At 53.8% G+C, this 13,836-nt stretch overlaps 4 protein-coding genes across 4 annotated transcripts; all 4 read right to left on the bottom strand.

Annotated features, from left to right (window-relative positions):
• Nucleotides 1–575: 575 nt before the first annotated feature.
• On the bottom strand, nucleotides 576–3,648 carry NCS57_00334900 (uncharacterized protein; the record flags this gene model as incomplete). Its single annotated transcript, XM_053053348.1, has 4 exons — nucleotides 576–1,079; nucleotides 1,162–1,614; nucleotides 1,673–3,179; nucleotides 3,230–3,648. The coding sequence occupies 4 exons, from the start codon at nucleotides 3,646–3,648 to the stop codon at nucleotides 576–578; spliced, it is 2,883 nt and encodes a 960-aa protein (XP_052918594.1).
• Nucleotides 3,649–6,830: 3,182 nt separating this feature from the next.
• NCS57_00335000 (AAA-23 domain-containing protein) lies at nucleotides 6,831–8,207 on the bottom strand (the record flags this gene model as incomplete). Its single annotated transcript, XM_053053349.1, has 1 exon — nucleotides 6,831–8,207. One exon carries the CDS (start codon nucleotides 8,205–8,207, stop codon nucleotides 6,831–6,833), a length of 1,377 nt encoding a protein of 458 aa, XP_052918595.1.
• Nucleotides 8,208–8,276: 69 nt separating this feature from the next.
• NCS57_00335100 (AAA-23 domain-containing protein) lies at nucleotides 8,277–9,743 on the bottom strand (the record flags this gene model as incomplete). Its single annotated transcript, XM_053053350.1, has 1 exon — nucleotides 8,277–9,743. One exon carries the CDS (start codon nucleotides 9,741–9,743, stop codon nucleotides 8,277–8,279), a length of 1,467 nt encoding a protein of 488 aa, XP_052918596.1.
• Nucleotides 9,744–12,822: 3,079 nt separating this feature from the next.
• Nucleotides 12,823–13,797, bottom strand: NCS57_00335200 (uncharacterized protein; the record flags this gene model as incomplete). The annotated part of the gene is made up of 1 exon (XM_053053351.1): nucleotides 12,823–13,797. The coding sequence occupies one exon, from the start codon at nucleotides 13,795–13,797 to the stop codon at nucleotides 12,823–12,825; it is 975 nt and encodes a 324-aa protein (XP_052918597.1).
• Between the last annotated feature and the right edge of the window lie 39 nt (nucleotides 13,798–13,836).

Genomic DNA, 13,836 nt, shown 5'->3' on the forward strand with positions numbered 1-13,836 from the left:
ATCTATCCACTTTGTTAAATCTGAGTCTCTACTATGTATTACTGTATGATGGGACTTTGGAATCTGCGTGCGCGGATTCGAGTAAGGAACGTAGCGCTGAAGCTCCTGAAAGACCACCGGCGGACCTAGCCGTCTGAACCACCTGTCCGGGATTTTGCCTTGGGTCATTTCTTTCCCCACCATCTGCCCTAACCCATGTTCTTGCCGCGAGTCCACATCTTGCGAGTCCACACTTGCTCGGCAGACCGTAAGCGTCAGTTATTAGCGGCTGTGTATAGGCGAATTTGACATTTCGCATGACCGCATGTGCATCGACGTACGTCTTTGCGCACCAGGTTGGCTTACCTCGCATTGATCCCGTACCGTTTCGATGATTTCGTATGCGTGACTGCCGAATTCCACTTTGCTGAACCCATCAGCCCGTTGAGATCGACAATTGCCCACCTGGGAGCTCGTCCGTACGAAGATGTTGGAACACCCTCTGTACAATCGAGTTGGTTTCCCAGTCTTCCCAAGTATCCAAAGTGTACATAGTAGCCGTTATACAGCCCCAACTAGTCTACAACCAACCTAGTTTACTCAGTACCAGAGCCGGAACCATGACCAACAAGCAACACAACGGAAATCCCCACCGCTAACAGCCCGATACAGTACTGCCCAATCCCCATTCCCCCCTGCACATCCTGCACAAGGACACACCACAAGACCGCAAAGAGCGAAAACACCACCGCAGCGACAAACACACACCACGCGATACGGATCCAGTCAAACTCCTCCACGATATAGAAACCCCACCCGCAGGGGATGTTGAACGCACTGCCGTTGGCGGCATCGCGGTCCCATTCGAGCGCCCGCTGCAGCTTTTTCGGCAGCATCTCAACAGCCATGGGGCCCAGGTGGTCGCCCGGATCGAGGAAGGAGTGCATGAAGATGGCGGGAGGCATGGGCAGGTCGCCTAGCAGAGGCGGGCAGGGGCGGAAGGCGTATTCCTGGCGGAAGATTTCCTTGCGGGAGGGGATGGAGTTGATCTGGTAGTTTCCAATGCATTCTTTAGATTTGAGGAGGCTGAGAAGCTGGAACTGGAGGCATGTGGTGTCAGATCAAGTTGGTTTACGCTGGATGAGGTGTATTCGGAAAATAAACCAGGGATTGGCAACATACCCTTACGTAATGCATCGACTTGGGCTTGACCAGCGGGTTACGTCCTCTCGGGCCTCGAAGCTGGCAGTAGGCCATTCTTAGTCGTCTGAACATCTCTTCGGCATCCGCCACATCGGTGACGTCGACATTCGCCAGCTTGATCAGTCGCATCCCGGTGTTGACGCAGAGGAGCATATACTTCTTGGTTCCGGCCGGTATGAACGGGTCGGGTAGCTCGTTGCTGTTGGTGGATGGTGCTGCTGAGGGCGAACTCGGTGGTGGACCGTTGTTGCTCAGGGACGAGCTCACCCCTGTCGAGGCCTGCGTGGTGGAAGAAGTCGATGAGGAGGCATCATCGGAAATCTCGACAGAGACACTGGATGCGCCTGATGGCCCGGCTGCTTGACAGGCGAAAGACAGTCCAGCAGCTTGCTGGCTCCTGGGTACCTCGATGCGTAGACGCTTTCCACATCTCTGTTAAGGTCAATTTGCAAGACCAGTAAGTTTGGGTGCAGCTGTTGGATGAACTCACGCATGTCCATGATATACGGGCAACTCCCTTGGCAACCCTCGTCTGTGCAAAATCCGAAAGCACATTTCGTACGTGCTTCAGGTTTCTGAGAGCACTCTCGACCCAGCTATGCGGACGTGGACAAGGGGGCTTCGTGGTACACTGCTTCATGTCCAAAGACTCTCGTTGGGAATTGCGAGGAGAGAACGTTGACTCTTGTTGTGCGACGAAACACTCTTGGACAGTCTCCAGAGCGGAAAGAGGTGAACAAACTGCAACTAGGCGTTTCTGGGACTCAGATGTTCCCTCTGCCTCTGCTTGACATGCATTGCGGTGTTCAGTGTTTTCCTTCAGTCCGTCATTAATATTGAGCCAGCGCTTGAACTCGCCGCAAAGTTTCACAAAGGCGTCAGCAGAGATCATGAAGTTCTTCACACTCTCCAGCGTCTGCAAGTTGTCTGTATCCCGGCCATCCAGGGACTCGTCACCACTGCTAGAGAGATCCTCGACACGGCGTTCTAGTTTCCTGAGGAAGTCATTCAGTTCTTCCCGGCGTGTCTTTGGAAATTCCTTCGGGTCTGCGTCATGTGAGATGGCCTCCTTGATCTCAAATGCAATCCTAAGAGAGGCAGACCGAACCAATCTTGCGGCTTGGTCCTGGGCTGTATTGACTGCTTCTTTGCGTAATGCTTTGCCGTACCGCAGCAGGAGATACCTGAGGTTTTTCTGGAATCTTTCAGGCCCGACTCGGGAAATCGCTATTGAGTATAGCGGCTCCAGTTCCTCATGACGAAGAAGCAGGCCCTTCAAATCTGTTACTGCAGTGCAGTGGATCGGTTCCACGGAGCTGAGGGAGGATGCGAGGGATGGTGCATCAGACATGATGCTCTCTAGGTCGCTGATATCAGAGTCGTAGCCCTCAAACGGCTCTATGGTCTCCTTCGCTAGATTCATCGCTCTGCCACGAGGCACATCAGCGTTGGACACGTGGTCCCATGCGGACGTGCCCCTTTCTGATCCGTCGTTCTGTTGTCCATCGAACGAGTTATTTGTCAAGGAGCCAGAGTTGTTATCTTTAGCCTCGGAATAAGTGTTGTCTTCAAACCCTTCATCATCGACCGAAGGCGTCGGCGTTGAATGGCCCTCACGGGACTGCAAGCGGTGCAGTTCAAAGACAGGCTCATCATCTTTGACGAGCCACGGGGATGTCTGACTCTGGGACAGTAATCTTGGACGCGGCGCATAGCCCGCGCCGATGCCCTCGCCTTTGCTGCCACGGGCATTGGGCATCTCTTGATGCGGCAGGAACACGGCCGATGGTATCTTTTCCTCGCCAGACTCGTCCGCCTCTGCCTCGACATATGTATCTTCATCGACATCTGAACCACCATGCCGTTCACGAACCGGTGTGGCATCGTAAGGTGACATCGGCGCGATCTCCTCGAGGTGGTTCTCGAGGTCTGGCTTCGTAACTCGAATCTTATCTTCATCTTCGTTCAGGACTTGAAGGGTAACCGTGCTTGAACGTCTAGTCGTTGGGTCAGCCAAGTATCTAGCGCGAGAAGTAGGTTATCTGACAAGTTTGCATCTGCTAGAGCGATGGCAATGGTGGATTTATACCCAGCCAACATAGCCGTGAAGCTATTGATGTCATTGTCCATGTATCTGAGCCTTGCCCAGTCTCTGAAGCTAGTGTTTCCCGGTCCGGAATGTCTAGTGTATCTGACTATCAGTTTCTGAAAATCCGCACAGGCTTTAGTACATTTCTCGAGCGGAAACTTCAGCGGGACTAGAATAGAAGGTTCGCCTCCGACAGAAGCCTCCAAGGAATGGAGAACACCATTGAGAGCCTCAAGCTCGTCTCTCAGCTGCCGAACAGAGCGAGGGTGGTCCCTGAAGCTCTGGACAGTCTGGTAAAGCGCCTTGCTTGACTGGGCCGTGGCAGTAATGATGGCTAAAAGCCCAGAAGTAACACTTAGCGGATCCGCCATCAGCATTTAGAGGATGCCAAAGCCCTGATTGATTGGTTGATTGATTGATTTTATCCTACGCGGTTGTAATCATCTCAACGATCATGCTCGGATAGCGCGGTCCGGCGAACAGCCGAAGCCCCTCGGATCAGTATTTATCCGCGGTGCCCCACTTCGCCAACGCTGGCCAGCTGTCCCCAGATTTCCCGCTTTTCTCTCCGATGCACATGTGGATATTTTGCCATCCGTCCGCTCGACTACAACGCAACGAAGCCCTTCACGCTGCCAGGCAAAAGATGTTAATATATGGAAAGGGTTCATTTAGAGACAAAATGTATTGAACGAGGCCAGATTAGTAACACGAGTAGCACGTCTCCCTCTAGGTCTTTTGGCAGAAAAATCTCTTGTGGCAGTTGTCGAGAGGTCAATGGGCCCATGGGCCTTGCTTGTCACCTGGGTCCGACACCAAGCCCCACCCTGTAGCCAGCGCCCCTCCCAGCGCCCGGCCCTGGGAGCGCATTCCAGCAACCCGCTCAGAGTGCGCCTCACAGCAACTAGCAATAAGCGCTCCTCACCTCCTCACCACCGCGCCTGGCACATCCGTAGCTCCCAGCCCCAAGTCTCCTCCTAGCGCCTGGCCCTGGGCGCGCGTTACGGCAACCCGCTCCGGGGGCGCATCCCAGCAATCGGCCATGAATGCGCCCCATCACAACCAGCCCTCAGCGCTCCATCAATATCATGTCCAAAAACACGCTTACTGAACCAGGCCCCTACAACAGCCAGAGCCCAGCGCACTCCCGACGCCAAAGCTTGGAGGGATAGTGACACCTGCGCCCAAACAAGAACTACTTGAGAACTTCCCTTATTTGTATAGCCGCAATCTAGCGCATGTCAACTAAACAGCTAGACCTGATAGCCCATTCTGCACTCTCGGTGAGCAGAGTACAAATATGAGCAGCCTTGTCTGAACGCTCCAAGACGCTTGCCGCCACCAACTTTAGGCTTGTACTGTCTTGTCTTCCAACGCCCCGCTTGCCGAGAGTCAGTAACAAATCTTTCGAGGACGGGCAACACCATACACGATCGACTCAGCAGCATCCGAATATATCATGGTGAAGAGTGGAGATGGTCCCGCTAGGTCGCTCCAGCTTCTACTAGCTCGTTTGCGTTCTTTCAGCTCACGTCTCAGAGCGTCTGGGTGTGAACGGTCTTCCTGAGCCTTCATGTAAATGTCGATGGCAATGGTCGCGTCGCGATAACAAGGCTCACGTGGGGCACGTCCATGTACCCTCTCTGATCTTATAATGGATTCAAGCGTGGTAAATATCCGCATCAACTGCACGTAAGCCAGCCGTCGCAGCAAGTGCGTTCCTTCTTGTCCACGAATGATCCTGTCCACAGCTTTGAAAGCAGCAATAATACGGGGGTCTGAGCTTACGAGATCGCCTGGTATTATGGTTTTGCCAAGTAATGAGATCCAGTCTGTAATTGCCTTTACGCAATTTTGGGCGAAGAGGTCCATTGGATCGTGCCCGACTAATCTTTGGCTTAGCGTCGTCACACGAACCAACTCGCGAAGATTGCGGCTTGCCTTCTTGGGCGGTCGGCGACGGATCTGACTGTTTCGTTTCAGGATACAATATTGCCAGCCTGTGAATGAGACTTTCCTTTTCTGTTTATCGTACCTCCCACGTGATACCCTACAGGGAGGATTTCGGCGTGTCTCTAAGCGCACCGAGTTCCAGATGCTAGTGAGAGGCTTCTCCCAAGTCCCAGACCCAAAACTTGGCTTCTCAGGTAACCCCGCTTTGTAAGCGTTGCTATCTCTGTGTGTCAAGTCGGAAGTAATGTTAACTTCGCGTATCGTCTCAGACGCAGGGCACGCAACGATTTGCTCGCTATCGATATCCATGAGCTCGAACATGTCGTTCATCTCGGTTGTTGAGGCGCCCCTTTCAAGAAAACGTGACATGTTGATAGGGCAGCTGCGACCTCTACATTGTGAGCAGTGCGCTGCGAGGACGCGCAGACGCGAGCAATATGTACTTCTGCCGACTGCACAATAATTCCTCGAGAATGGGATTGTGCTAGAACGGGTTGATGTTTCTTGTAGCCCGTTTCTTAGGCTCCTCTTTTGGCTTGGGGACAGAAACGCGAACCTGAGTGCTACCAAGGAGGGGTGTGCATGTTTCACAGGGTCGTAAAGAGGCAGGTACAAGGACGGTTTCTGTTTTCAGTTTGCCCCGCCCTTAGCGCTTATTGGTAAATTCGATAGCCTTCCGATTCCTGCTTGCTGTTACCTGATCCTGTCCGCTGGCGCTTACCAGTAATCGCCGCCAACCATCCCTGGCGCTTACTGGGAAATTTAGAACCATGCGTTTCTTTCAGTTGTGCTGACCAGTAATCGCAGTCTATCCGCCTCGCATCTTACTAGCCCAGGGTTATCGCATTACCGGTAAACCCTTTCCTGGAATCATTTCTGGTAAGCTGCCACCCGCTTCCTAGTAAACAATAAGGAGGCTGGCGAAAGTTTACTGCTAATTTTAGGCCCCGGACCTTAGCGCGGCGGCAGATCACCAGTACCCAACCATCGCACTGCTGGTAGACTCTCGGAGCGCGCCCACGCGAAACACCGTCGCCGTCCAGGACCGTTGTGATCGCATGGGAAGCAAAAGACTTGCTATCCCCAGTACCAGGACGGTTTGCAAGGCTTTTCAATCTCCACTAATCCTATGTCCGTTGACAAATAGCTCCGTGCCTCCTTGACCCATCATTGCCCTCACAACCAAGGCCTTGCTCGCGTCTTCCCCCGGATCTCGTTCGACCAAAGATTAACTGTGCGTGATCACCACGATCCAGCCGACCACCGTCTGCGACATGACGCCGCACCACCTGACTACAGTCGCCTGGCCCGCCTTGTCCAGGTTATCAAACACCTCGTCAACGAGCACGTAGTGCGCGCGGTGTGCACTTCTAGCCCGCGCTAGTTACAACAGTGCGAAGAAGAGCGCTAGGTCGACGCGCTTACGCTCGCCACTTGAGCGCTTACTATAGGCGAGCGAGGGGTGGACAGCAAGGGTGGGACCGAGAACGGACCCCGAGAGGGATGTATCGGTCATATCGTCGGCGGACTCGGAGTCGAACAGTGAACGCAGCATCCCCGTTGCCATATGCGCGTGGCGCGTGTCATCGTACAGCACCGTAAGGACCTACGCGAGGAGTGCGTTGAGCTCCGATAATGACTTCACAAGGATGTGCTCGCGGAAATTGACCGTTGCCTTCGTCGTGGAGCTGGGCGAGGAAGACGAAGAGGCGCGGCAGGCGCGCCTTGCCAGGGCGGAGGACCAAAAGACGAAGAGCTCGCGATTAGCGGCAAGCTCTTGCAGCTTAGTGGCCAGCGCGTCGTGTTCCGAGCGTAGGGAGTGCAGAGATGACTGCTCGGTTTCAGCCAGGCACTTATATGTGGCTACGTCGCGTTGCTTGATCGTGGCCTGTTGGTGCAAGGCTTCGCATGCCTTTTGAGCCCGGATGGCCTGCGCAAGCTGCTCGCTAATCATGATGGCGTGGTCAGTACTCAGCTTTTCCTCGTGCCTTAGGCTCTGTAACCGCGACGTGCTTGTCTTGATGTCTCGACGGAGACCGTTAATGGCCGCTTCCTGGTCATGGTTTTGGGTGCTGGTTGTTCCCCGAGGGCGGTCCTTTGGAATCCCGAATGTGCGCACGAGGCCCCTAAAGGTCACTAAAAGGACGCGGAGAATAGAGGCCTCTATGACGTGGAAGAGTCTGCGCAGGCCTATGGGGTGAGCCGCGGTCATGGCCTCGAGTTTTTGACTGAGTTGCTGCTGTAGCCAGCCTGGCCATGATGTCGACTCGGCATGTTTCTGCTCTTGCATCTGGGCATAAGAGCTCTTCAGCCGTTGTAAATTCTCCTGCTCGGTGTGGATTTGATTCTGCAGCGCCAAAATCTGAATGCGAAAATCCATGTTGAGCTCGGGGGCCTGGGTTCCTTTGCTTGCATGGTCTTGAAGAGCTGCCTCTAAAGATGTGACAGCCTCCTCCGCCTCATATTCGAGGCGTTTCTGTGTCCGGTTTAGATCTTCGAGCCGTCGTTCATTATACTCTATCGTCCGGACCAAACCTTCTAGCTCGCCCTCCACCTTGTTCACGTCTGCGTCGATGTCCTTGAGCAGCAGCCTCGACACCTGTCCGCACTGATCTAACATTGACAGTCCGAGCGATGCCTCGATCAGGTCGCGCCGCTGCGCTGGCGTCGAGTTCAAAAAGCTCGCTGCACTCTCGTGGCTCAGCACGACCGTCCTGACGTATGTCTCGTAGTCGGTGCCAAGCAGCTCGTTGATGGCCGCCTGCGTTGTGCGCACGTCTGGGTGCTCGAACTGGGGCTGTGGCTCACCACGCAGCGAGATAATGACGCGATTTTTGTAGACCTTGTGCTTGCGACACCGTTCAATGGTGTATCCGTTGGCGAACTCCAGCTTGACGGAGCAGTTGTTGCCTACATTGTCGTTGACGACGTCGTTGGCCGCTAGCCCGCCGCGAATGCACCGCCCGAACTGACACCACGCCATGGCCTCGACGAGTGTGCTCTTACCGGAGCCATTGTCGCCGACCAGGAAGGTCAATCCGCGCGGGAGGTCTTATCGGAAGTCGATGTTGATGGTGTTCTGTACGCCGAGGAAGTTAGTGATTATAAGCGTGCGCGGCTCGGCGACGAAGACGTGGGTAGAAGGCCCTGCCAGCTCAGTGGCGGTTCTTGTGCCGACAACTTGAGATGACCTATCGAGGAAGTCTTGATAGTTAACCTTGTCCTCGCCATCCTGGTCAGCGATCTCGCGGGAGACTTGGATCATGCGTTGGCCAACCCGCACTAACTCGTCCCGTCGCAAGAGAAGAGACTCGTCCAGATCCAGCGACTCGACATATTCGCGAGCCTCTGCGGCGAGGTCGAGTCTTTCAACCCGAGGTTCGGAGCCAGGGTCAGAGCCCGAAACACCGTCGGTGGTTATGGCTAGATCCGTCTCATCCCTGGTGGACTCCTCCAAGGGCTGGACAGCGGCATCACTCGCCGGCACCGACGCGCCGAGACCGCCGAATGAAGATCGGTCGGCGTGCAAAGCAAGGCCCATAGGAGTCCAGCTCCGCACGCTCCGCACGCCCAGCGAGAGAAGCTTGTCACGAGCCGTGACATACTTGAGATGGGTAAGCTTGCCGATGAGCATGACATGCTTGTCTGTCATGGCACCCTCGTCGACCTGGCCGCTGAGAACTTGCTGCAGGTCAGCTGTTATGTAGCCGACCGCATGCGGGTTGATGAGTAGTTCGTGCTCGAGTGTCTCTGGATCGAACAAAACGACGCCCCGCTGCTCGTCGTAGAGGTCGGCCCAGTTTAGCTGCAAGGGCGAGCCCAGGTATGTGACGCTCCCTTGTAAATCGACCTTGCTGCCGGATTGTTCCTGGGTGATGGTCTGGTGGCTGTGGAAATGCCCCGTGAACGTTCGGGCCAGAGAGGCAAAACGATTCGGGCCCGTCAAGCCACGGTGCGTAATAGAGTTCGCAGCGCGAGGATTGTCGACGCCGGCACCGACTACATGCCGCTGTGTGATAGCCTTGTTGATTGCGAGATGGGCAAAGGCAACTGTCTTGCTCGCCTCGCTGGGGCCTAGAGCAGCCACGGCCCCCGTCAGCTCGTTCTGCTCCTCGCGAAACGGCAGCAGCAAGACGCGTCGGCCGTCCCATTCGTGGTGAGCGACGACGCTATGCAGCGACACGTACGGCGCCAGGCGTTTGATATTGAGGGCGTCAAGGGCCGTGGTCTGGTAGTCGCGACGGTAGGCGAGGTCATGGTTGCCGAGCACGATATGAACACGCGGCACGATGTCGCTGAGGAGACTGATGAAGCGGTAACACGCAGACAGCACATGCGTCGGCTGCATCGTTCGGCTCGTCAGCAGGTCGCCGCACACCACCGCCCGCCCGACGTGGTTTCGCTCCGCCTCCGCAACGATCCACTGCGCCGTCTGCCGCACCCGATCCAAGTCATGATGCTTGAAGTGGAGGTCGCTGAGAAGCAGCCATTGCACCGTCCTGAGTGACGGCGCTCGCATGGCTCATGGTGGCCAAAAGGGGGGTAAAAGATGCCATAAAATGGGGCGCCATGGAAATCTAGGAGAAGGAGAATTGCGGGTGATTAAAGAGTAGAATACTGTCTGGGATGATGTCACTGATAGTAATGCACGGGAGGTGAGATTTTGTGCTGAGTGACCGACTGTGGTTATGTAAGCTAGGGGAATGGTTCCCCTTATCTCCTGAGTGCGTGTAGACCTCGGCAAAGTAACTCGCCCCAGTGTTAGTCCTTTAACAATTAGCGTCGATTTTAGGTGGTCATGGGCAGCTTATCGCTAAGATCTTATAATGAGTATACTTTATTCTTAACCAAAACGTAGGCTAGAGGAAGGTACTGCGGTTGTCAAGCCCTCCGATTGGCCTACTACCCCTGCGGTAACCACAGTGGAGGTCTACACGCACTCAGGAGATGGTTGCTCCATCCTCGTTTATTCGCCCAAGCTATTAGTCATCCTTAGTACCCGTCCATTTGTACCAATTGTTGGACGTTCTGGTACGGACTGCTGCCCAGACTGGGACATGCCTTGTACCGGTAGGGCTAGGCTGATTAGCCCTCCAAGCCGTACTAGGATGTGCCTGGCAACGAAGCGGCAGACCAAGCAGCAAAGGAAGCTGCCGGGTATGACGCGGCCACAGGAGCACGCTGCGGACCACAAATCGAACCCGACACACTACGGACCCTAATAGCAACCACAAAACTGACCGTTCGTCAAGCCATGCAAGACGAGTGGACGATGGCGTGGAACACAGCTAAGCACGGCAGAGAGCTGTACAAGCTCGGGGTACGACCAGGAAAAGCGACACTCGACAAGCATCAGGGGACGCACCGAGCCATCAGCTCAGTGATCACCCAGATGCGCACCGGCAAAATCGGCCTCCGGGCCTATCTAAGCGTCATCAACAAAGCCGAGACCGACCAATGTCAGTGCGGCCGCGGACCACAAACAGTACGACACATCCTGCTCGAATGCAGGAACTGGATAGAGGAACGACAGGAGATGTGGGCAGGCAAGCAACCATGCGTGGACAACAAGAAGATTCTCTGTAAATCGTCAATGGCAGTACAAGCAGCAAAGATGCTACTCAGGACGGGGCTGCTTGGGCAGTTCCAAGCAGTCCCGGCCACAGTCACCAACACATAAAGTCGACGAACGAATTCGGTAAACAGAAGGAAAGGAGGGCCGAGAGGCCTGACAAGTGCATAGATGCAGAACAGATAAGTAGGCTAGCAGTAGAGGTATCCGGACTCAGGCAGAAGGGGAAGCAGTTCTGGAAGGACACTAGTTGACCAGACGGAGAGTCCTGACAGAAGTGGCTTCCGGCTGAAGCAAGAAGTGGGAACACCTGAATTGTAGTCTGTACGCTGCATAGCTGCCACTAGGGCGGCTGGGACAGTCTATGAATAAAACAAACAAACAAACAAACAAACAAACAAAACAAACAAATATGGGCTGGTCCAAGCCATCCAGCATACCGGTCCACCCAGAACAGGTCGCTTGTTCTACTAGGACTCAGTCATCTTTGTACTGGTCCATGACGAATAGTATGTTATCAGTATTGGTCTTCAAGACACCCCATACCGGTCCACGCTAACACGAATATACATGCTCCCGGTACTCTCGCCCTGAATAAAAAACCGGAACTCTACTCTGGAGGCGTGCATTGGCACCCGGGGAGCACGGCCCAATCCACAGACTTATCAATCACTAACCATTACTGGCTCTCTACATCGGGGTCTTGCTGAGCCTCATTCTTCTCCACTCCATCGTTACACTTGCGGCAATCCATGGTTTGGCAACGAAACGGGCTAAGGTTTAATTATTCCTAGTCAAAGTTTGATATAATATCTAACTTCTAGCTTTGCAGCACACATGCTGATAAAAGTAAACAGGACGACGCTGGTGAAGCAGGTATGTAGGTGTTTCTGCGATGAAAGAGATGGTGGTGATTGTTATTGCTTTGAATATTCTAGAGAGAAGGGGGGATAATAGGCGCTAAGTATACTATATTGGATTGTTTAATTGTTAGAGTCTAGCTTGGCGTAAATCTGGCAGACATTCCATTTCCAAGTTGACGAGCTCAACAAGACATGAGCCGCAATATGCAACCTCAGCAAAACTTTGTGCCACACTATTGTTTATTGTGGCAGCGCATCGTTTGCATCGCGGGTTATTTGTTTCTACTGGAAACGCAGGCTTTCTCTTCTCTGTCTCTCGTAGTCTTCTCCTCTCTTCCATTAACATCTTCTCGCTTAACTTGAGACGATCCTCCCTAGAAAGGGCTAAAAAGCCTTGGAACTGTCCGTTGATCACATCGTCTCGGATCAAACTGTCTGAGGTCGAGAACAAAGCGTCTTCCTTAACCTTAATAAGTAATTATGCTTATGAGATCACGACCGCAGGGTAGCTCACCATTGTGGTATAATACAGGTTTGGAAAGGTTGGCTTTTCGCTAATATAGAATACTTGGTCCTCACGTTCATGGAGGTAGGTGCCAGCCCTGTTATACCAAGCCAGATGGCAAGGCCCGCGTGCTATTCAACCAGGCTGTCACATTCAAGGGTCCATGCAGCCACCCGAAAAGTCACAATTTAAACCCTGTCGAAGCCACTGCCTTTCCAGCTAACATCGCAGCGCCTTCAGTCACCGCTAGTTGTCTTTTTCTTGGGTTGCAGGTGATACAAAGACTGCAGATGCAATGAATGCAGCTACATTCATGCCGCCGCCTCGCTCAACTGACGTGGTAATGGTATAGACCCACAAGGGAGGTTACTCGTTGGTCGAAAACCCCCGTCAGAGGATGGAGGAGTTGTTAATGGTGATTGCTCACAATAACCCCCAGCCAGCCTATCATCAAGGCAGCCTGCTTCAGTTACTGGTCTACGTCCTTGTCTCTGGTTCGTACATCACAAAGTTGAGGGTCAATATAAAGAAATCAACCTCGATTTGCGGCCTTAGGCGCACTAATTACAGTCCGTCACTGACCCAACCCTACCGACAAACTATTCAACGATGCTAATTTACCTTGACTGGCTGTGGCCATAGATGCTAGCTTTACTCACTACGAAGCTGGCTTCTGCGCTGTCACAACAACAAAATCGAACATGGCATGAACCTCCTTGCGTTTAGCTGCTTTCCGCACCTCCGCTTTCAGAACCTCCACCTCCTCCTGTGACCAACCTAAATGATCTCTGAAAGGCTTCGCTGTGAAGGCATCAACACCGCTGGTGAAGTTTATACTCAAGCAGGCTCCGATCTCTTTGAATCTCCTGTCCTTGGGCCACGGGCCTACAGGAAACTTGAACCTTTGCTCCTGAATGTTGTGGAAGCCGGCCTCCCCTGCCCAGTCTCTGAACCCAAGGGCGGGGTCCAACGTGCGGCCAATCCCATCGTGGGCGTCCTTGAGGTGGTCCATCAGCCTCACAAGGGCATTGTTCGGCTCGAGAGTTTCGTCGTCCGAGTAGAGCGTGTTGATGGTTTCTTGAAACTCCAACCAACCACCAGGATTTAGATGATGGTAAAGTCGGCGTACGAGCGCCGGCCAGTCCGCGATGGCGCCGGCCATGTAGCGACAATGGATGTAGTCGTAACGCTTAGGCTCGTCCCAGTCTTCCTCAACATCGTCAACGTAGAATTGAACATTCGGTGGCACCCACCCTGGTTGGATAGGACTGAGATCAACGCCGACGACAGTTGCCTGAGGGTTCTCGTCTGCAAATTCAATGGCCCATAGGCCGGTGCCAGTACCAATGTCGAGGACTCTAAGATCAGAGCTATCGAGGTTTATGGGCGCGAGAAAAAGCTTATCCTGAAGCACGAGTCTGAAGGCATGGTGAACCAAGTCGAGGCGATCTTGCTCCTGGTCGTCGTTTGGGTAGTTGTATGACCCTTCGTGGTAGCTGTGGTAGGTTCGCCCGTGTTTCTGCTCGTACCTCAGCATATAGCTGTCCATGGAGGCGGTCGCCACTGACAGCTCATCGCCGTATCCCGATTCGTTCTCATGGTCGTCAACTTCAACCTCGACGGCTGCTGACATCGTGCAGGCTATGGAGTGTTGAAAGAGTGGTGGAACGTG

Source organism: Fusarium keratoplasticum, chromosome 2, assembly GCF_025433545.1.
Source record: "Fusarium keratoplasticum isolate Fu6.1 chromosome 2, whole genome shotgun sequence".
NCBI lineage: Eukaryota > Fungi > Ascomycota > Sordariomycetes > Hypocreales > Nectriaceae > Fusarium > Fusarium keratoplasticum.